Here is a 13,304-nt window from a genome sequence, read left to right as displayed (position 1 = left end):
GGGCTGATTGATGCTCAATGGGGCTCCCTTCTCTGCTCTATAGAATGGGAGAACTGAGAATCAAGTCCGAGGACACCTCCAGGGTCTCCTGCTGAACGCAAAGCTCACTGTTTCAGTTAGCTAGCCAGCATGCCCGGAGGATCCTCTGTGACAACCGCTTGGATTACCGGTGGGTCATCATACCCGTTAGGCTTTTTTCTGTCACTGGCAAGAAAATATCACCTTCATCCTATGTGTGATTGTCTCGAAACAGTTTTTCTGCTAGGGGCAGGAGCCTAAGTGCAGATCTCATACTTAGACAGCAAACAACTTTATCTACTGGGCTCTCTCCATAGCCCCTAGTTTCAAAGGCTCATTATTCTCATTTGTACATTTCTCACTTTTGTACATTTGTACAGTTCTCTCAGCCCCTTCTGTGTATCGGGGAGTGGTTTTTGGTACTCTCCACTCACTTAGTCCACATTTGCACAGAGGTGTCACCTGGCAATGAGGTAACCTTTGACACAGTACCTGCTGACTTCCTTCCTAGAATGCCAAAGCTGACTCGACCTGCCTATCATAGGGACCACCCAGCTTTCTTGCTGTAGTTCTCAAAGCCCAGCAAGTGGATGCTGTTTGCATTCTGCAGGCAGGGTATGAAGCCAGAGATGGGCAGGGACGTATCTGAGGGCACCCTGTAATAAAGCTAATGAAATTAGTCTTTCCCTTCCAGTTCCAGACAAGGGTTTCTTCTGCCAGTGCACATTGGCTGCTGACTCATATCTATTACACAAATCTATGCCTGCGTGTATTTGTGCAGATGTAGCTAGAACATGCCACCTTTGATTAATAACACCCTGTACACAGGAGAACAGATGTCCTGCTTCTCTAGGCTCCTACAGTTCATGCTCTTTCCATCATATGTCTTTTGAGAAACAGCTTCTATTTGAATGCAACTTGAAAATGACCTAACCAATTTCAAATGCCTAATGAGGGAACCCCCAAGTGACTGTGCATATAGGCAGTATTTACTATCAAGTTACAGGAGGCTCATGCTCTCTGTAACACCTACCTGTCCATTGCATTGCATTGCTTAGCTCACCCCTAGGCCCTACTTCAGAACGCCTGATAACCAGCTTCCAGGAGAAAAGAAGCTAGGAACATGATTTGTAGATGAATTTTGGTAAAAAAAAAAAAAAAAAAAAGATCTGGAGGTTGAGCTGCTACAGCCCAGTTTAGATGTGACCCTGCCGGGACACAGGGAAGAGCAATCATTCTGGGGTGGGGTCCTGCATCTGTTTGATTGCCTTATTTGGAAAGTACCCTGTTTTCCCAGAATTTTGGAGGGTGTCAGAGGTAGACGTATTAGCAATTTAAGGCCAGTCTAAGCTATATAGAAGTGTTTGAGGCCAGCCTGGACTATTTAAGACTGTCTCAAAAACACAAAGTGAACAGAAAGCAACCTGGTAAGAAGCCTTAATCTATGCTAATTGAGTCAGGCTAGAGGGCCAAAAAATGGTGAGAAAATTTGGAGATCTGAAAGTGATGAGCACCATTGGAGTAAAATACTTCAAAGGCACACATTATGTACCAGTTCTAACTGCTTTGTCAGCAGATATTTTAAAGAGTAGTAAGTGAACAGCTCTGTCAGAACTGGCTGTGTGGGAATATTTATGGCCTATTAACTCATCGACAACTTTTCTCAGACAACTCAGTACTGGCTCAATGAACTAGTGTACAAATTGCCCCCAGTACAATAATAATTGTCACGTATAATTTCCATATGGGTTGTCTTTCACACTTAACCTTTACCTTAAAACATTTTATCTAGTCATTATTAACCTTGTGCTGGATTTTAAAAAGTGGTGTGATCTGTATACAATTGTAATATGTCATGATGGGGATTGAACCAAGAGCCTTTTGCGTGGTAGGCAAGCACTCTTACACCGAGGTACAGTCTCTGCTCTTTTTGCTTATTGTTTTAAGATGGGTTCTCAGTACTTTGCCCAGGCTGGCTGTGAACTCACGCTGTAAACCAGACATTCCTTGAACTGAAAAGTTCTCCAACCCCAGTCTCCTAAGTAGCTGGGATTGCAGCCATGCTTACTTTTTCTTTATGCATAAAGTATAACTATATTGTGCAATTACAGTCCACTTATGGAAAATAGATCTCAAATGAAGAGAACAATTTGAACAAAAATATCTACAGGTGTTTTAGAGGGTGAAACTGTTCAAAGGGCTCTTCCTATTCCTAGACAAGAAGCTATATAATATGATATAGAATTATTTGGATTTAACTAATGGTAGCCTAAAGGAAGAACTGGAAACTGCACTGTCTATTTGTTACAGTGATGGCATTCAGACTGGTGAAGGTAGCAGAAACAAGGTCTTCCATTAGTTTGTATGCCATGGTGCAACCCCACTTGTCAGGAATTATTTCTTTCTCCCTGCCCCACTTGCCTTCAAGACCTGACACTTGGAAAAGCACTAATGCCTAAATTTCCCAAGAAGTGAGGAACCCCACAAACCCAGAGACCTATGGAGGCCACACAGCAAGTGCAGAGTTCTTCATGACTGATTGACTCTTAACTTTATCAATCACTTTAAACTCCAGTTTTACACTAGGTCCGCAGTCCCTGAGTTCTTCAGTACCCTCCACTAGCTCTTAGTCCACATTTGCACAGAGGCGTCACCTGGCAATGAGGTAACCTTTGACACAGTACCTGCTGACTTCCTAGGAGGCCAAAACTGACTCTATCTGCCTATCATAGGGACCACTCAGTTTCCAGATGAGACCATGACCCCAAATGGAAGGACCTGCTTGCAGTGAAGACATCCCCGAGAATGAAAGTAGGTCTGAATCGATGACCATAGTTATGTCATTCCTTTCTGACTGGAGTTTTTGTTGTTTTTTTCTTCAATAATATTTCCTAAGCAATAAATGTTGCTTTCATTGCATATAGAGTAGAAGGGGTGGCCATTACAAGGGCCTCATTGCCCACAAGACTTTCTCAGAAACTGGGACTCTGTTACCATACGGATTAGAGATGGTGTAGGATTCTTCCCAGAGTCCCCTGTCCACTGGCTTCTACCCAGCTAGACCACACTCTTCTGCCATAAGATGTTTCTTTTGTTTTGGTCTCTCCAACCACTCAACTTTCTTTGCATCTTTTGCCCACATTTTTCAAAAGGAGAGTCAGGCTCCTTCTTCCTTCTTTCTTTCTTTCTTCCTTTCTTTCTTTCTTTCTTTCTTTCTTTCTTTCTTTCTTTCTTTCTTTCTGTCTCTTTCTTTCTTTCTTTCTTTCTTTCTTTCTTTCTTTCTTTGAAATAGTGTCTTCTGACACTACAATACCCATGACTCTCCCACACAGAAAGCCTACCTACCATTAAGGACAGCAATGCCTGACCTACTCCAGTGAGATGTACACATTCTCATTCTCAGGAATCTAACCAAGCAGATGGAAACATTGACAATTGTTTTTAAAATGTGATAGCCTACCAAAAAAAGGCAATAAACTCAGAAATGGGAAATAGATTTAATATAGAGTGTCGACTTCAATTGATTGATAGTGGCTGCCTGGAGCACTGCATTGAGTAAGTTTTTGAGAGTGCACCCTGGCTTGAGAAGAAGACGCTGTGATTATTAGCAATCTGCAAATACAAGTAAAGGAAAGTCAGTCTGTTGGTATCTAGCAAACGGGACACAGTAAAACCACAGCAGTGTCTTTGTACATGCTCCAACCCAGGAGTTAGCTCCCCGTCCCACCCCCATGAGCACCAGCCACCTCATTGCCACCATGACAGATACCTGTATCTCACTTGTAGGAGAAACCACAGGCACCAGAGCTGCTGCTGGTACTGGCCCCAGCTCCACTAAGGCCAGCGAAGAGCCCAAATGTGAGACTGGCAGTCAGGCTGGAGTTGTTACTGAAGCCACCACTGGCACCAGCGCTGGCACCAGCGCTGGCACTGCCACTGGCACCAACACTGGTACTGGTACTGGCACCGGTACCAGCGCTGCCACTGGCACCACCACTTCCTTGGGCTTTGGCTTTAGTTTCAGCTCCTGCCTGGATCCGGGCCTTTGCCCAGGGTCCAATATCAGCTTCGTCCCAGTTGCAGGGCCCAGCAGCATTCTCAGAGCCAAGCCCAATGCCCATCTGAGCTCGAATCTCAGCCCTCGCCTTGGCTTCGGCAGCAGCCTCTGCCGCAGCCTTCAAATCTGCTTCCATTGCCTCTCGGTACTGAGCTGCCCATTCCTTGGGATCCTTCTTTTGCACCTGAAATGGAAATAATGACCCTTAGAAGGTTCACAGAGAATTTAGCACCTACTGTTTGTAAGGCCATACTACACACTGCATGTCATGTAACAATACAGTTAGCACTACAAGTAATCTTGCACCAACCATTCCAACCCTTCTTCACCACTTAGCTGGCTCCATGCTGTTTTCACATGGGCAGTACAACAGTGTTGTATTAGTTATAAGGATTAAATGATCTAGGTATCATGCTTGTCACAGTGTTTGATACCTCAGAAGCTTTAAAATGTCCAGATATGTACTTCAGGACACTCTGAACATAGAATGCCCATCCCAGAGCACCCCATGACCTTCATATGCCAAGTACAAATGACTCTCCAATTACCTTACAAGCAAACTTGAGAACTTTCATCTTGCTGGTCTCATAGTAAGAGCGTAGGCCCCAGAAGAACTCATACTCAGGAGGATTGCTGTTGGGTACTCTGGCGTAGTCCAGGTACCTTTAAAAAAAAAAAAAGAATCAAAGTCTATTTCTAGGGTCAGTTGTGGACCACTCACGAATGGATGAGTTAGTCTGTAGATGCATACATTTCCAACTAAATTCTTTAGACCTTCCCCAAAATGGAACCGTATCCTATTGGTCATGCCCAGAAGCCAATGGAAGAACTTGGGAGAAACATGTGGGGCACTGGTTCACAGGGAGGACATGAGTGTTCCGCTCCTTGTTACATGGTACCAGATTCCTATTGGGTGTGTTGTAAACACAGAGGCCACTTTTCACTGTCCCTGCTCTGAGCACACCACACTACAAGGATTTGGAAGAGGACTGACCAGGCTCTGGAAAGATCCATCATTTAAAAAAAAAAAACTGTCAAGGTATTATGACACACACCTTTAATTCCAGCTCTCAGGAGGCTAAAACAGGATGACCAGTAGTTAAATGTCATCCCAAATGTACAAGTACCCAGCATTGTCTTAGGTTGCCTAAGGGTACCAGTCAAGGCCATTTTGATGGAATTTTTTGGCTTTTTTGAGATAATGTTTTTTTGTGTGTGTGGTATAGCCTTGGCTGTCCTGGAACTCATTCTGTAAACCAGGCTAGCCTTGAATTCAGAGATCAGCCTGACTCAGCCAAGTAAGTGCTAGGATTAAAGGCATGTGTCACTACCACTTGACAGAAATTTATTTTCATAAAGCACTGCTTAGTGGAGTAAAAAGAACCATGTTCTAAACACAATGTTTATTTGCTACCTGTGTAACTCAGAGCAAATGACTTTTCACTTCATTTAGACTATTTCTACATATGTCCAAGGCTGTTAATAACCCATCCGTCACAGAGTTGTTCTAAAACCACATATGAAACAGAAATCTATGACTGTGCACATGCACACATTCAGACCACAAACAGATGCTTGGGACGCATCCATTATCAAAACAGACAAAATGCAAAGTAGACTCCAGCAGCAGACAGAAGCACTTACTTCTGCTTCACAAACTCATCAGTAATGAGTTTCTTCACATCTCCAAAGAGTGAGTGATGAATCCTGAGAACATAGAAAGCTCAAATAAACAAATAAATATAATCAGATCTGGTACACTTCCTAGATGCTGGCAGAGGCATTTAATTCCAAGATAGAAATGAGATTTACAGCACAGAGAAAGCTCCGTGGAAGCTCAAGAGATGGTTGAGAGGGTGAGCAGAGACAAGAGCCATTTCCCCATCCACACGGGTCAGAATCTTGGGCCCACTACCCAGCCCAGAATCCCCCCCAGCTCCACCAGACCACCAGGCTGATGCAATCCTGGGACTGTCCTCTCTTGCCAAAAGACAACACGGACAGCAAGCGCTGAGAGAGCCCAATCATACCCAGGGCGCAGCCCCAACTTGCGCAGCACCTCCCAGATGACAGCTGCAAGAGGAGGCAAGAAGGAGACAAGGACAGAAAATGAGCATCTGGAATTCAGGCAACAGCCACCTATTCGACTGCATGCCCAGCCACTCACCCTCACTGGACCGATTTCCATTCATGAAGATGATGCTAAGAAGCACCATGAGGAGACCCAGCTTAGGTGAGTCCTTGGTCCTAAGGTAAAGAAAGTTTATGTTCATGAGCCATCATCTGTCTGGAAGCTTGCTAGGCCACCCTCTCCTAGATCCCTCAGATAGAGAATTCAGCCTACTCTATGGTCCCATCCACCTGTGACCCAAGGCAAAGAGCATTCACTCTTAAGCCAAGCTCTCCATGCACCAAAATGCTATTCCTACCTAGGGTTAGGACATGGGAGAATGCCTGCCAATCCAGGCACGTCTAGCACCACTACTACCCACAGGGATCCAGCCATGTGTGGGAGCAGGGACAGGGGCATTTAGGCCCTCTTTCCTCAGCTTCTAATATATCATGGAGAGGGATGGATGGAAGCAGAAGCCCCTTCCCACCCTAGCACTTTCCCAGCTTACGTTCCCAGTATGCCTGCATCAGTTGGCTCTAAGGTACTGAGAAGAATATACAAGTGGTCATTCTTGTCAATTTCTTTCAATTGGATTCCAAATACCTATGGATAGAAAGAAGAGCTTATAAAATCATAAAATTCAGCTTCCAGGACATCCTGTAGTTTCTTTTATAGCTAAGGGTTTTCTGCGCGTGTATTATGCACGTGTGTAAGAAAGTAATGGACTTTTGTATATAAAGCACATAGTTAAGTGCTATTTACACACATAACAAACATAGGGTGGTTATCCATAGCATCTTTGTAATCAGTGAGAATTTAGGGAGACAGAGGAGTGAGCATCTGCAATGCATGAGACGGTGTATCCAGCAGCACACAGAAACCAGGACTAAGCTGCACAGCTTTCCTACTAGCTGGGTTTCCACCACTGACTTGCTGTGTGGTCAATGGCTCCCCCTTCCTAGGTCATCATGTGCTCATCTCCATAGTGATAAGGATATAGTAGGTCTCTGCTTCCCTCCAGGAGGGTGACCATATGCCTTTCTTCTGTTTAAAGTTTCCCTGGTGAGCCCATCCCCCAGGGATGCCCCTTCACCTTCTCCAAGGAATAGCCTGCTCGTTCAATGATTTCAGGGTATACATCAGTATATTCTTTGATGATGTCTTTCAGCATATCTGCAAATGAGAGTGTTGTAAGCATCTGTGCTGTAGAGATACCAGGTAACCCTGATGCCCAATCAACGGACCCTTTGTTGTCCATGCCATGGTGGCAGAACCAAGTTGGGGGCTTTTCAATAGAGATCTCCCTGTTGGGAGAACTTTGAGAGAAGGGACGGGAGCGGGCGAATGAAGGCTGTCCCCAGCACACTCGTGAGAAGGCAGAGCTCAGGAGAGGGAAAGTGTTTATAGGACTCTACCTGAGCGCCTGATGGGAATCTTTGTCTGATCTTTAGCCAACAGGTACTTCACCAAATCATTTGCCTAGGAGAAAAAGAAATGGTGAAAAGACAAAAACAAAAAAACAAGCCACAGAAAACTCCAAAGCACAACAGAGAAGATATCAGGGAATGCAATGGAAAAGGGGAGATGAAAAGGTGGGATGCAGAAGGTGGAGTTCGTACCCTTCCTTGTAAAAGGGCCACATCTCTGGGTGGGGGTGCCTCAGGTTCCTGGGATGACTGCAGCTTGGCAGCTCTTCTTCGGGCCTTGCCTCTCCGAGCTCTAGGTGACCTCAGGGAGAGCAAAGCTCTCCGAGCCCAGGCAGCCAACCGAGTCCTTGATGCCCTGCGGGCCCAAAAGGCTATGGGTCCCCTTGAAGCTCTGCGAGCCATGGAGGCCATTAGGGCCTTTGAGACCCTTCGACCACCTGTGGCTTCTGAAGCCTGACTCTGATCACTGTTGCCATCCTCTTCTCCATCCAGGTGTTTCCCCTGCATCAGAGGAGGGGAAAGTCAATATCAGCAAGTGGCGCAGGTGGTTCTTTCTCATAACTCCGTCTCTTCCAGAAAGCACCCCCAACCCCATCTCTTCTAGGATACATCCCCCCGTTGTAGTAAGACTCTGCCTCACTGGACACTAGCCATCCTGAGTCATGGGCTTATCACTGACTACCAGTTGGGAATTTCCTCCCCGAGTGGGTCAGGAACAAGTCAGAAGTAAGGCCTGAGGCTTTTCATCTTCCCACGTCCGCTCGACTCTGCTTCTCGTACCATCGACTAGTCAGTCCTCTTTCTGGACATCAGTTTCCTACTCTACAGAATGACACCATAGGGAGTTACTTTCAGATATGAGACTACACATGTGAATATGCCCACCTCAAGACCTACAGTGTACAGCTACTCTGCAAATATAAAAAGTGCATTCCAGTCAGCCTGCAGTTATGTATATGCCTGCCTCATCTCCCCAGCCCGGGAACTCTGTGGATATAAGAACTGTGACACACTGCTGTTAGTGTTCCCTGTATCTTTCATGAACACAGGAATCGTTTTAGTGTTGGCAGACAAATGAACAAGATCAATATGGAGAAGCAAGGATGGTTATGGCAGAGATCTTACCTTTTGGGTATTCTTGGCTTTGACCTTGGGCCGAGTATCCTGATTCTCCTGAACCTGGACAGCTGCACCCTCAGGCTCTGGTTCATCTGCCCCAGCCTGAGAGGCAGGAGCCTCAGTCTCCGGAGCCTTTGTATTGCCCTTCGAATCGGTAACACAGCTGACCTTTTTGGTCTGGGTTGCAGGCACTGTCATAGCCTGCAGGTCAGCCTTCTGTGTCTTGGTGTCAGCTGCTGGACTCTTGTTTTCCGCTGCCAGAACCTGGGTCTCACTCAGCTGTGTGGTAGGTGAGGCCTGGGTGGCAGCTGCCTCAGAAGCCTCTGGGGCCTTTGAGACCTCTGTCGCCTTTGGGTTCCCAGAGGCTTTTGGAGCCTTCGCAGCCTCTGAGACCTCTGGTGCCTTTTCAGCCTTTGGTGTCTCTGAGACCTCCAAGTTCTGGGTCACGGTCAACAGGTCCTGCATCACGGAGCCGCTGTCCTTTTCTGAAGCTTTGCCCTGCAAGGGAAAGCAAGGAAGTTCACTGACCTCCTTCCCACCCTCAACAAGGCAAATGGTCCCAAAATTAGGAGGCTACACTTCTCTGACCTGTAAAGACTCTTAGCTGTGGTGTGCTCCGACCACCCCAGCCTAAACAGGCTTCCCAGTTAAAAAGTAATGACAGAACAAGGGCCCGCCCACCCTCTCTCCCTTCCTCCTGGCCTCCCCTCCACTGGGGAGAGGGGATGCACCCAGGCAAAGAAGTGGGTGGAGAATGACAAGGATGGGAGGAGAAGCTCCAAGGATTTAGGGCAGCAAAAGGGGCTGGAAAGGCAAAGCAGCAAGAAAGAGGGGGGGAAATCGGTCTTACCTGAGCGCGAGCTGGATCTGCACCACTCTCGCTTGTGTCAGACATGTCTCAAGTTCACCTGGCAAAGCTGAGTTCAAAGAGAAGGCCTGGGTCAAGTGGAGAGCCCGCTAAATGTCGTATCCCTTGTTCTGCCTAGAAGCTGAGCCTCACCTTCTTTAGGGCCCCAAAGCCCAGCCCCTCCCCGAGCCCCAACCAGTAGGTGCTCAGATACAGAAATTCTGTCTCTAGGTCTCAGTTCTCTGCAGCCGCACCCTCCCCTCCTCCAGGAAGATGTGCCAGCGCGGCAGCTCTGAGGACCCCGCCCCCGGTTCCCGGGGCCCCCCCCCCAGCCGCAGGCTTAGAGTGCGCATGCGCGTCTTCTGCAGCGCCCTTTCAACCCCGCCTGCTTTCCCAGTACAAACCCGTTCTTTGAAGTCCACCGTGCACATGCGCATTCAGCAGCTGGCCCTGTCTCTCTGCGAGCCCTTCTCAACACGCCCCTTTCTAGCTATACATGAAGCGCATGCGCAATGGCCACAGTCTCAGTCCAGCAGCAAGCTCCTACACACGCCCCTCTCCAGGTCCGCAATGCTGTTCAGCCCCGCCCCCTCCCCAACAAGCCTTCCTTCCAAATTGTCGCAGTGTCTGGTGGTCCTAGCCCCTCCCCTACTCACATCCACCCTATCAATTTCACAGAGCCTACAGGTCCCGCCCTTTATCCTAACACGCCCCCCTCCAAACGGTAAAACCCAAATTGGTTTGGCTCCTTCCCTGTAACACCCCCTCCTCAACTCAGGATTGAACTAGTGATTCCATCTTAGGCCCAGCCAAACGGGGTCCAGTCCCCTCCCTTCCTAGCTGGATGGATTCGGAAAGATTTGGCTCTTAAGGCAGGTTTTCTCCAGATCCCAGAGGGTGGAGCCGACCCCTAGCAGGCTCTCATCCAAGCTGGGGCCCATGACTTACCTCGTCCTCCTACAGTTCCCGAGTGTGTCCACTCTCTCCAAGCCCCTCCGAAACTCAGATACTGCCCTCCCCACTAAAGGCCGGAAGTGGTCCCGCCCCTTTCCGCCTCCCTAGGGGGCCTCCGTCCCAGCCCGTCTGCCCCTCCCCCCTCAACACTCCTTATTCCCCCCCTCCCTATTCCCTCTGCCTGACTCCGGACTCCCTATTTCCCATCGCATTTCCTATTTACTCTACAAAAATCTCTCCCCATTCCTTACATCCTTCTCTGTATTACCTATGCAAACCCCCTCCCCAGTGTCCCTTAACCCTTTTCTGCATCCCCTATTCTCGTCCCTGGATCTCGCCTTCCCCTTCTTACTCCCCCATATTCTTCCTTCTCGTCCAAACATGCACAGTTCCCCCTTTTCTCTCCTCCACCTCTGCCAGTCTCTGCTGTCCAGTTCATATACGGCTTACTACTTTCTTGGTCGTTCTCATTCCCACACCGCATTAAATGCAGCACCTCTGCTCCAGTTACAGTGGTCAAATAAGAATTGCCCACCTGGCCAGCTGTAGGTTTCAGGTAGTTAGGACCACTGTCTGCTCACCAGGAAAGCCCAATTTTGTTCCCTCACCTTGTCTTCCAATGAGTCTGGGATGCGTGTGCCTGCTCCTCAGTCCCTCTCGAAGTCTCAGCCTCCTGGACTAGAGCTGCAGACAGCCCAGCCCAGCCCAGCCCCTTTCCGCAGCCCCCTACCCCCGCCCCCTTCCTCGGGGGTGGGGCAATGGGGCCCTGCTCAATGCTGTCTGACGCCAAAGCCCATGTTTATGCCTCTGTACCAGGTTCGGTCTGAAGCCCTTCCAACCCAAACTGCCCCACGAAAACGATTCATTCATTGAAATTATTTATTTTATATTGTTATTTTTCTTACTTCAAAAGTGGTGTGTTGTCATGTAAAACACAGAGAAACGCAGAAATATGTAACCGAAAATGAAAAGCTATCTTTAATCTCCTTCCCCAGAAATACTCATGATATTGAGTATTTTGATAGACATTCTTATATATTTTTTAATTCATAGTCTGATTATTTGCGCTTTCTCTCTGCACAGGCTATACTAGTTAACTACTGTTCTGTAACTGCTTCTTTCAAGTTATATATTCACACCTCTTTCCCTTAGTGTATGCTTTTCTTAGTAACGTATAGTGTTTTCTGGTATAGGTGTCCTATAATTTATTTACTTAGTTCAGCTTGCGAGTACTTTCTGGATTGTTTCCCCTTTTTCGAACTATTACAAACAATGCTACAAGGACCATCCTGGTATCTATATTGGACTGTTTTGTTGTTTTATAATGCTTCACTGATTCGAAGCATTTAAAAAAGACTACCATTTTCAGCTTAAGTTAATGTACAAAGTAATGACTTTTGTTACGGCATTGACAGATTCACCCTCATTAATGCTTCTCACTAGTTTGAAACAGCACTTCTGTTACCTAAGAAATCCACATAAACAATTGGGTGTCTTCAAGAGAACACGATAAAATGTAAAGACAAAGGGGAGCAGACAAAATATCATTAGCAATAGAGCATGTGAATGCAGATAGACCCAGAAAAAGCTTATTAGAAACTATAATTCATGGCAGTTATAGAAATAAAATTCAAGATCTTTCTTATACACAAATAGTCACGAGCCTGCTATATGAGGTCACCTTTCCCCTTACTGAACAAATGAAAGATAACGAATCCCTATGCTCCGTGGACAATTCGATTCACATACATTTTCATACATTGTCAAGGCAGGTTTATATATTTGTTTCATTTTCTGTGACCTTTTACTTCCCCCAAGTTTGTAATGTCACCCTACCACTTTCTTATCTCCTAGGCTCTCTTTGCTGAGCACATTAGGGTAGTCTTTCATTTTCTTCCAATTCTGGTTCCCCAAATTCCTATCCTTTCCAACTTATGGCAAACTTTCAATACCAAGAAAATAAAGTTCTCAAACCTGAGGGTCCTGAGGGTCTATGAAAGCACCCTACAGCTGGTCACCGCATAGATGTTGTAGGTGTGTGTTTTAGAAGGTCTTAGGTGTTGTATGGGGATTAAGTGTCTTCTTGGAACTAGAGAGCATAGCTATGACCTTGGTAGTCATCCAAACAAGCAGTGCTTGTGGTTTGGCCTAGAGTGTTAGCAGGGAAGATAGTGAGGAGATTGGCAGGGGTGGGGTGGACTGCTAGGACTTGATGAGTAATTGGATTGTGGAGGGATGGATTGGAAGGAGGGACATAGTCAAATATTGGCATCTTTCTTTAACAGATACGTGCGGATAGTGATCCTTTTACTGAGTCACGGAATAATGGGGTTAAAAGGAAATAGAATTGAATTCATTGCACCGTGGTACATCCAGGTAGAAATGTCATATTGACAGTTGGATAAGCATGTCTAAGAATCAAGAAAAAGGTCCGAGTAGAGGGTATCAATCTAGAAACTGGCCCTTAATCAATGAGTCTTTAGTTCAAAGAAAAGTGCACCTAGGAGGAAGGAAAGCACCAAATTGGAAGATACTACTAGACTCAGGGATCAGTCCTGGAAACCAGCAACATGTATGGATGAAATAAAAGAAAAGACACTGTAAGGAGTGACCAAAGGAAAAACGGGGAAAGCTATATATTTTAAAGCAGTGGTTCTCAACTTGTGAATTGCAACCCATTTATTTGGGTCACATAACAGATATCCTGCATATCAAACATACTGCCTAGTGTGCATGAGGCTCTGGGTTTGATTTCTATTACTGCTTTAA

At 46.5% G+C, this 13,304-nt stretch overlaps 1 protein-coding gene and 1 non-coding gene across 5 annotated transcripts; both read right to left on the bottom strand.

The window, feature by feature from the left end:
• Positions 1-3,496: 3,496 nt before the first annotated feature.
• On the bottom strand, positions 3,497-11,258 carry Maged2 (MAGE family member D2). Of its 4 annotated transcripts, none has more exons than XM_028772647.1 (13): positions 11,144-11,258; positions 9,585-9,651; positions 8,741-9,232; positions 7,808-8,116; positions 7,604-7,667; positions 7,282-7,361; positions 6,697-6,791; positions 6,243-6,322; positions 6,106-6,148; positions 5,720-5,782; positions 4,624-4,738; positions 3,788-4,259; positions 3,497-3,630 (listed from the first exon to the last, which is right to left on the bottom strand). In XM_028772647.1, exons 2-12 carry the CDS (start codon positions 9,627-9,629, stop codon positions 3,795-3,797), a joined length of 1,851 nt encoding a protein of 616 aa, XP_028628480.1. In that variant the 5' UTR covers positions 9,630-9,651; positions 11,144-11,258; the 3' UTR covers positions 3,497-3,630; positions 3,788-3,794. The 4 variants fall into 4 exon arrangements, with proteins under 4 accessions (XP_028628480.1, XP_028628482.1, XP_028628479.1 ...); XM_028772649.1 differs by lacking the exon at positions 11,144-11,258 and adding an exon at positions 11,071-11,095; XM_028772646.1 differs by lacking the exon at positions 11,144-11,258 and adding an exon at positions 10,530-10,621.
• LOC114625398 lies at positions 4,915-5,042 on the bottom strand. Its single transcript, XR_003712074.1, has one exon. It is a non-coding gene; the product is annotated as a small nucleolar RNA SNORA11 (small nucleolar RNA).
• Positions 11,259-13,304: the final 2,046 nt, after the last annotated feature.

Source organism: Grammomys surdaster, unplaced genomic scaffold (genome assembly GCF_004785775.1).
Source record: "Grammomys surdaster isolate TR1022 unplaced genomic scaffold, NIH_TR_1.0 216, whole genome shotgun sequence".
NCBI lineage: Eukaryota > Metazoa > Chordata > Mammalia > Rodentia > Muridae > Grammomys > Grammomys surdaster.
This window is presented reverse-complemented; position numbering and strand designations above follow the sequence as displayed.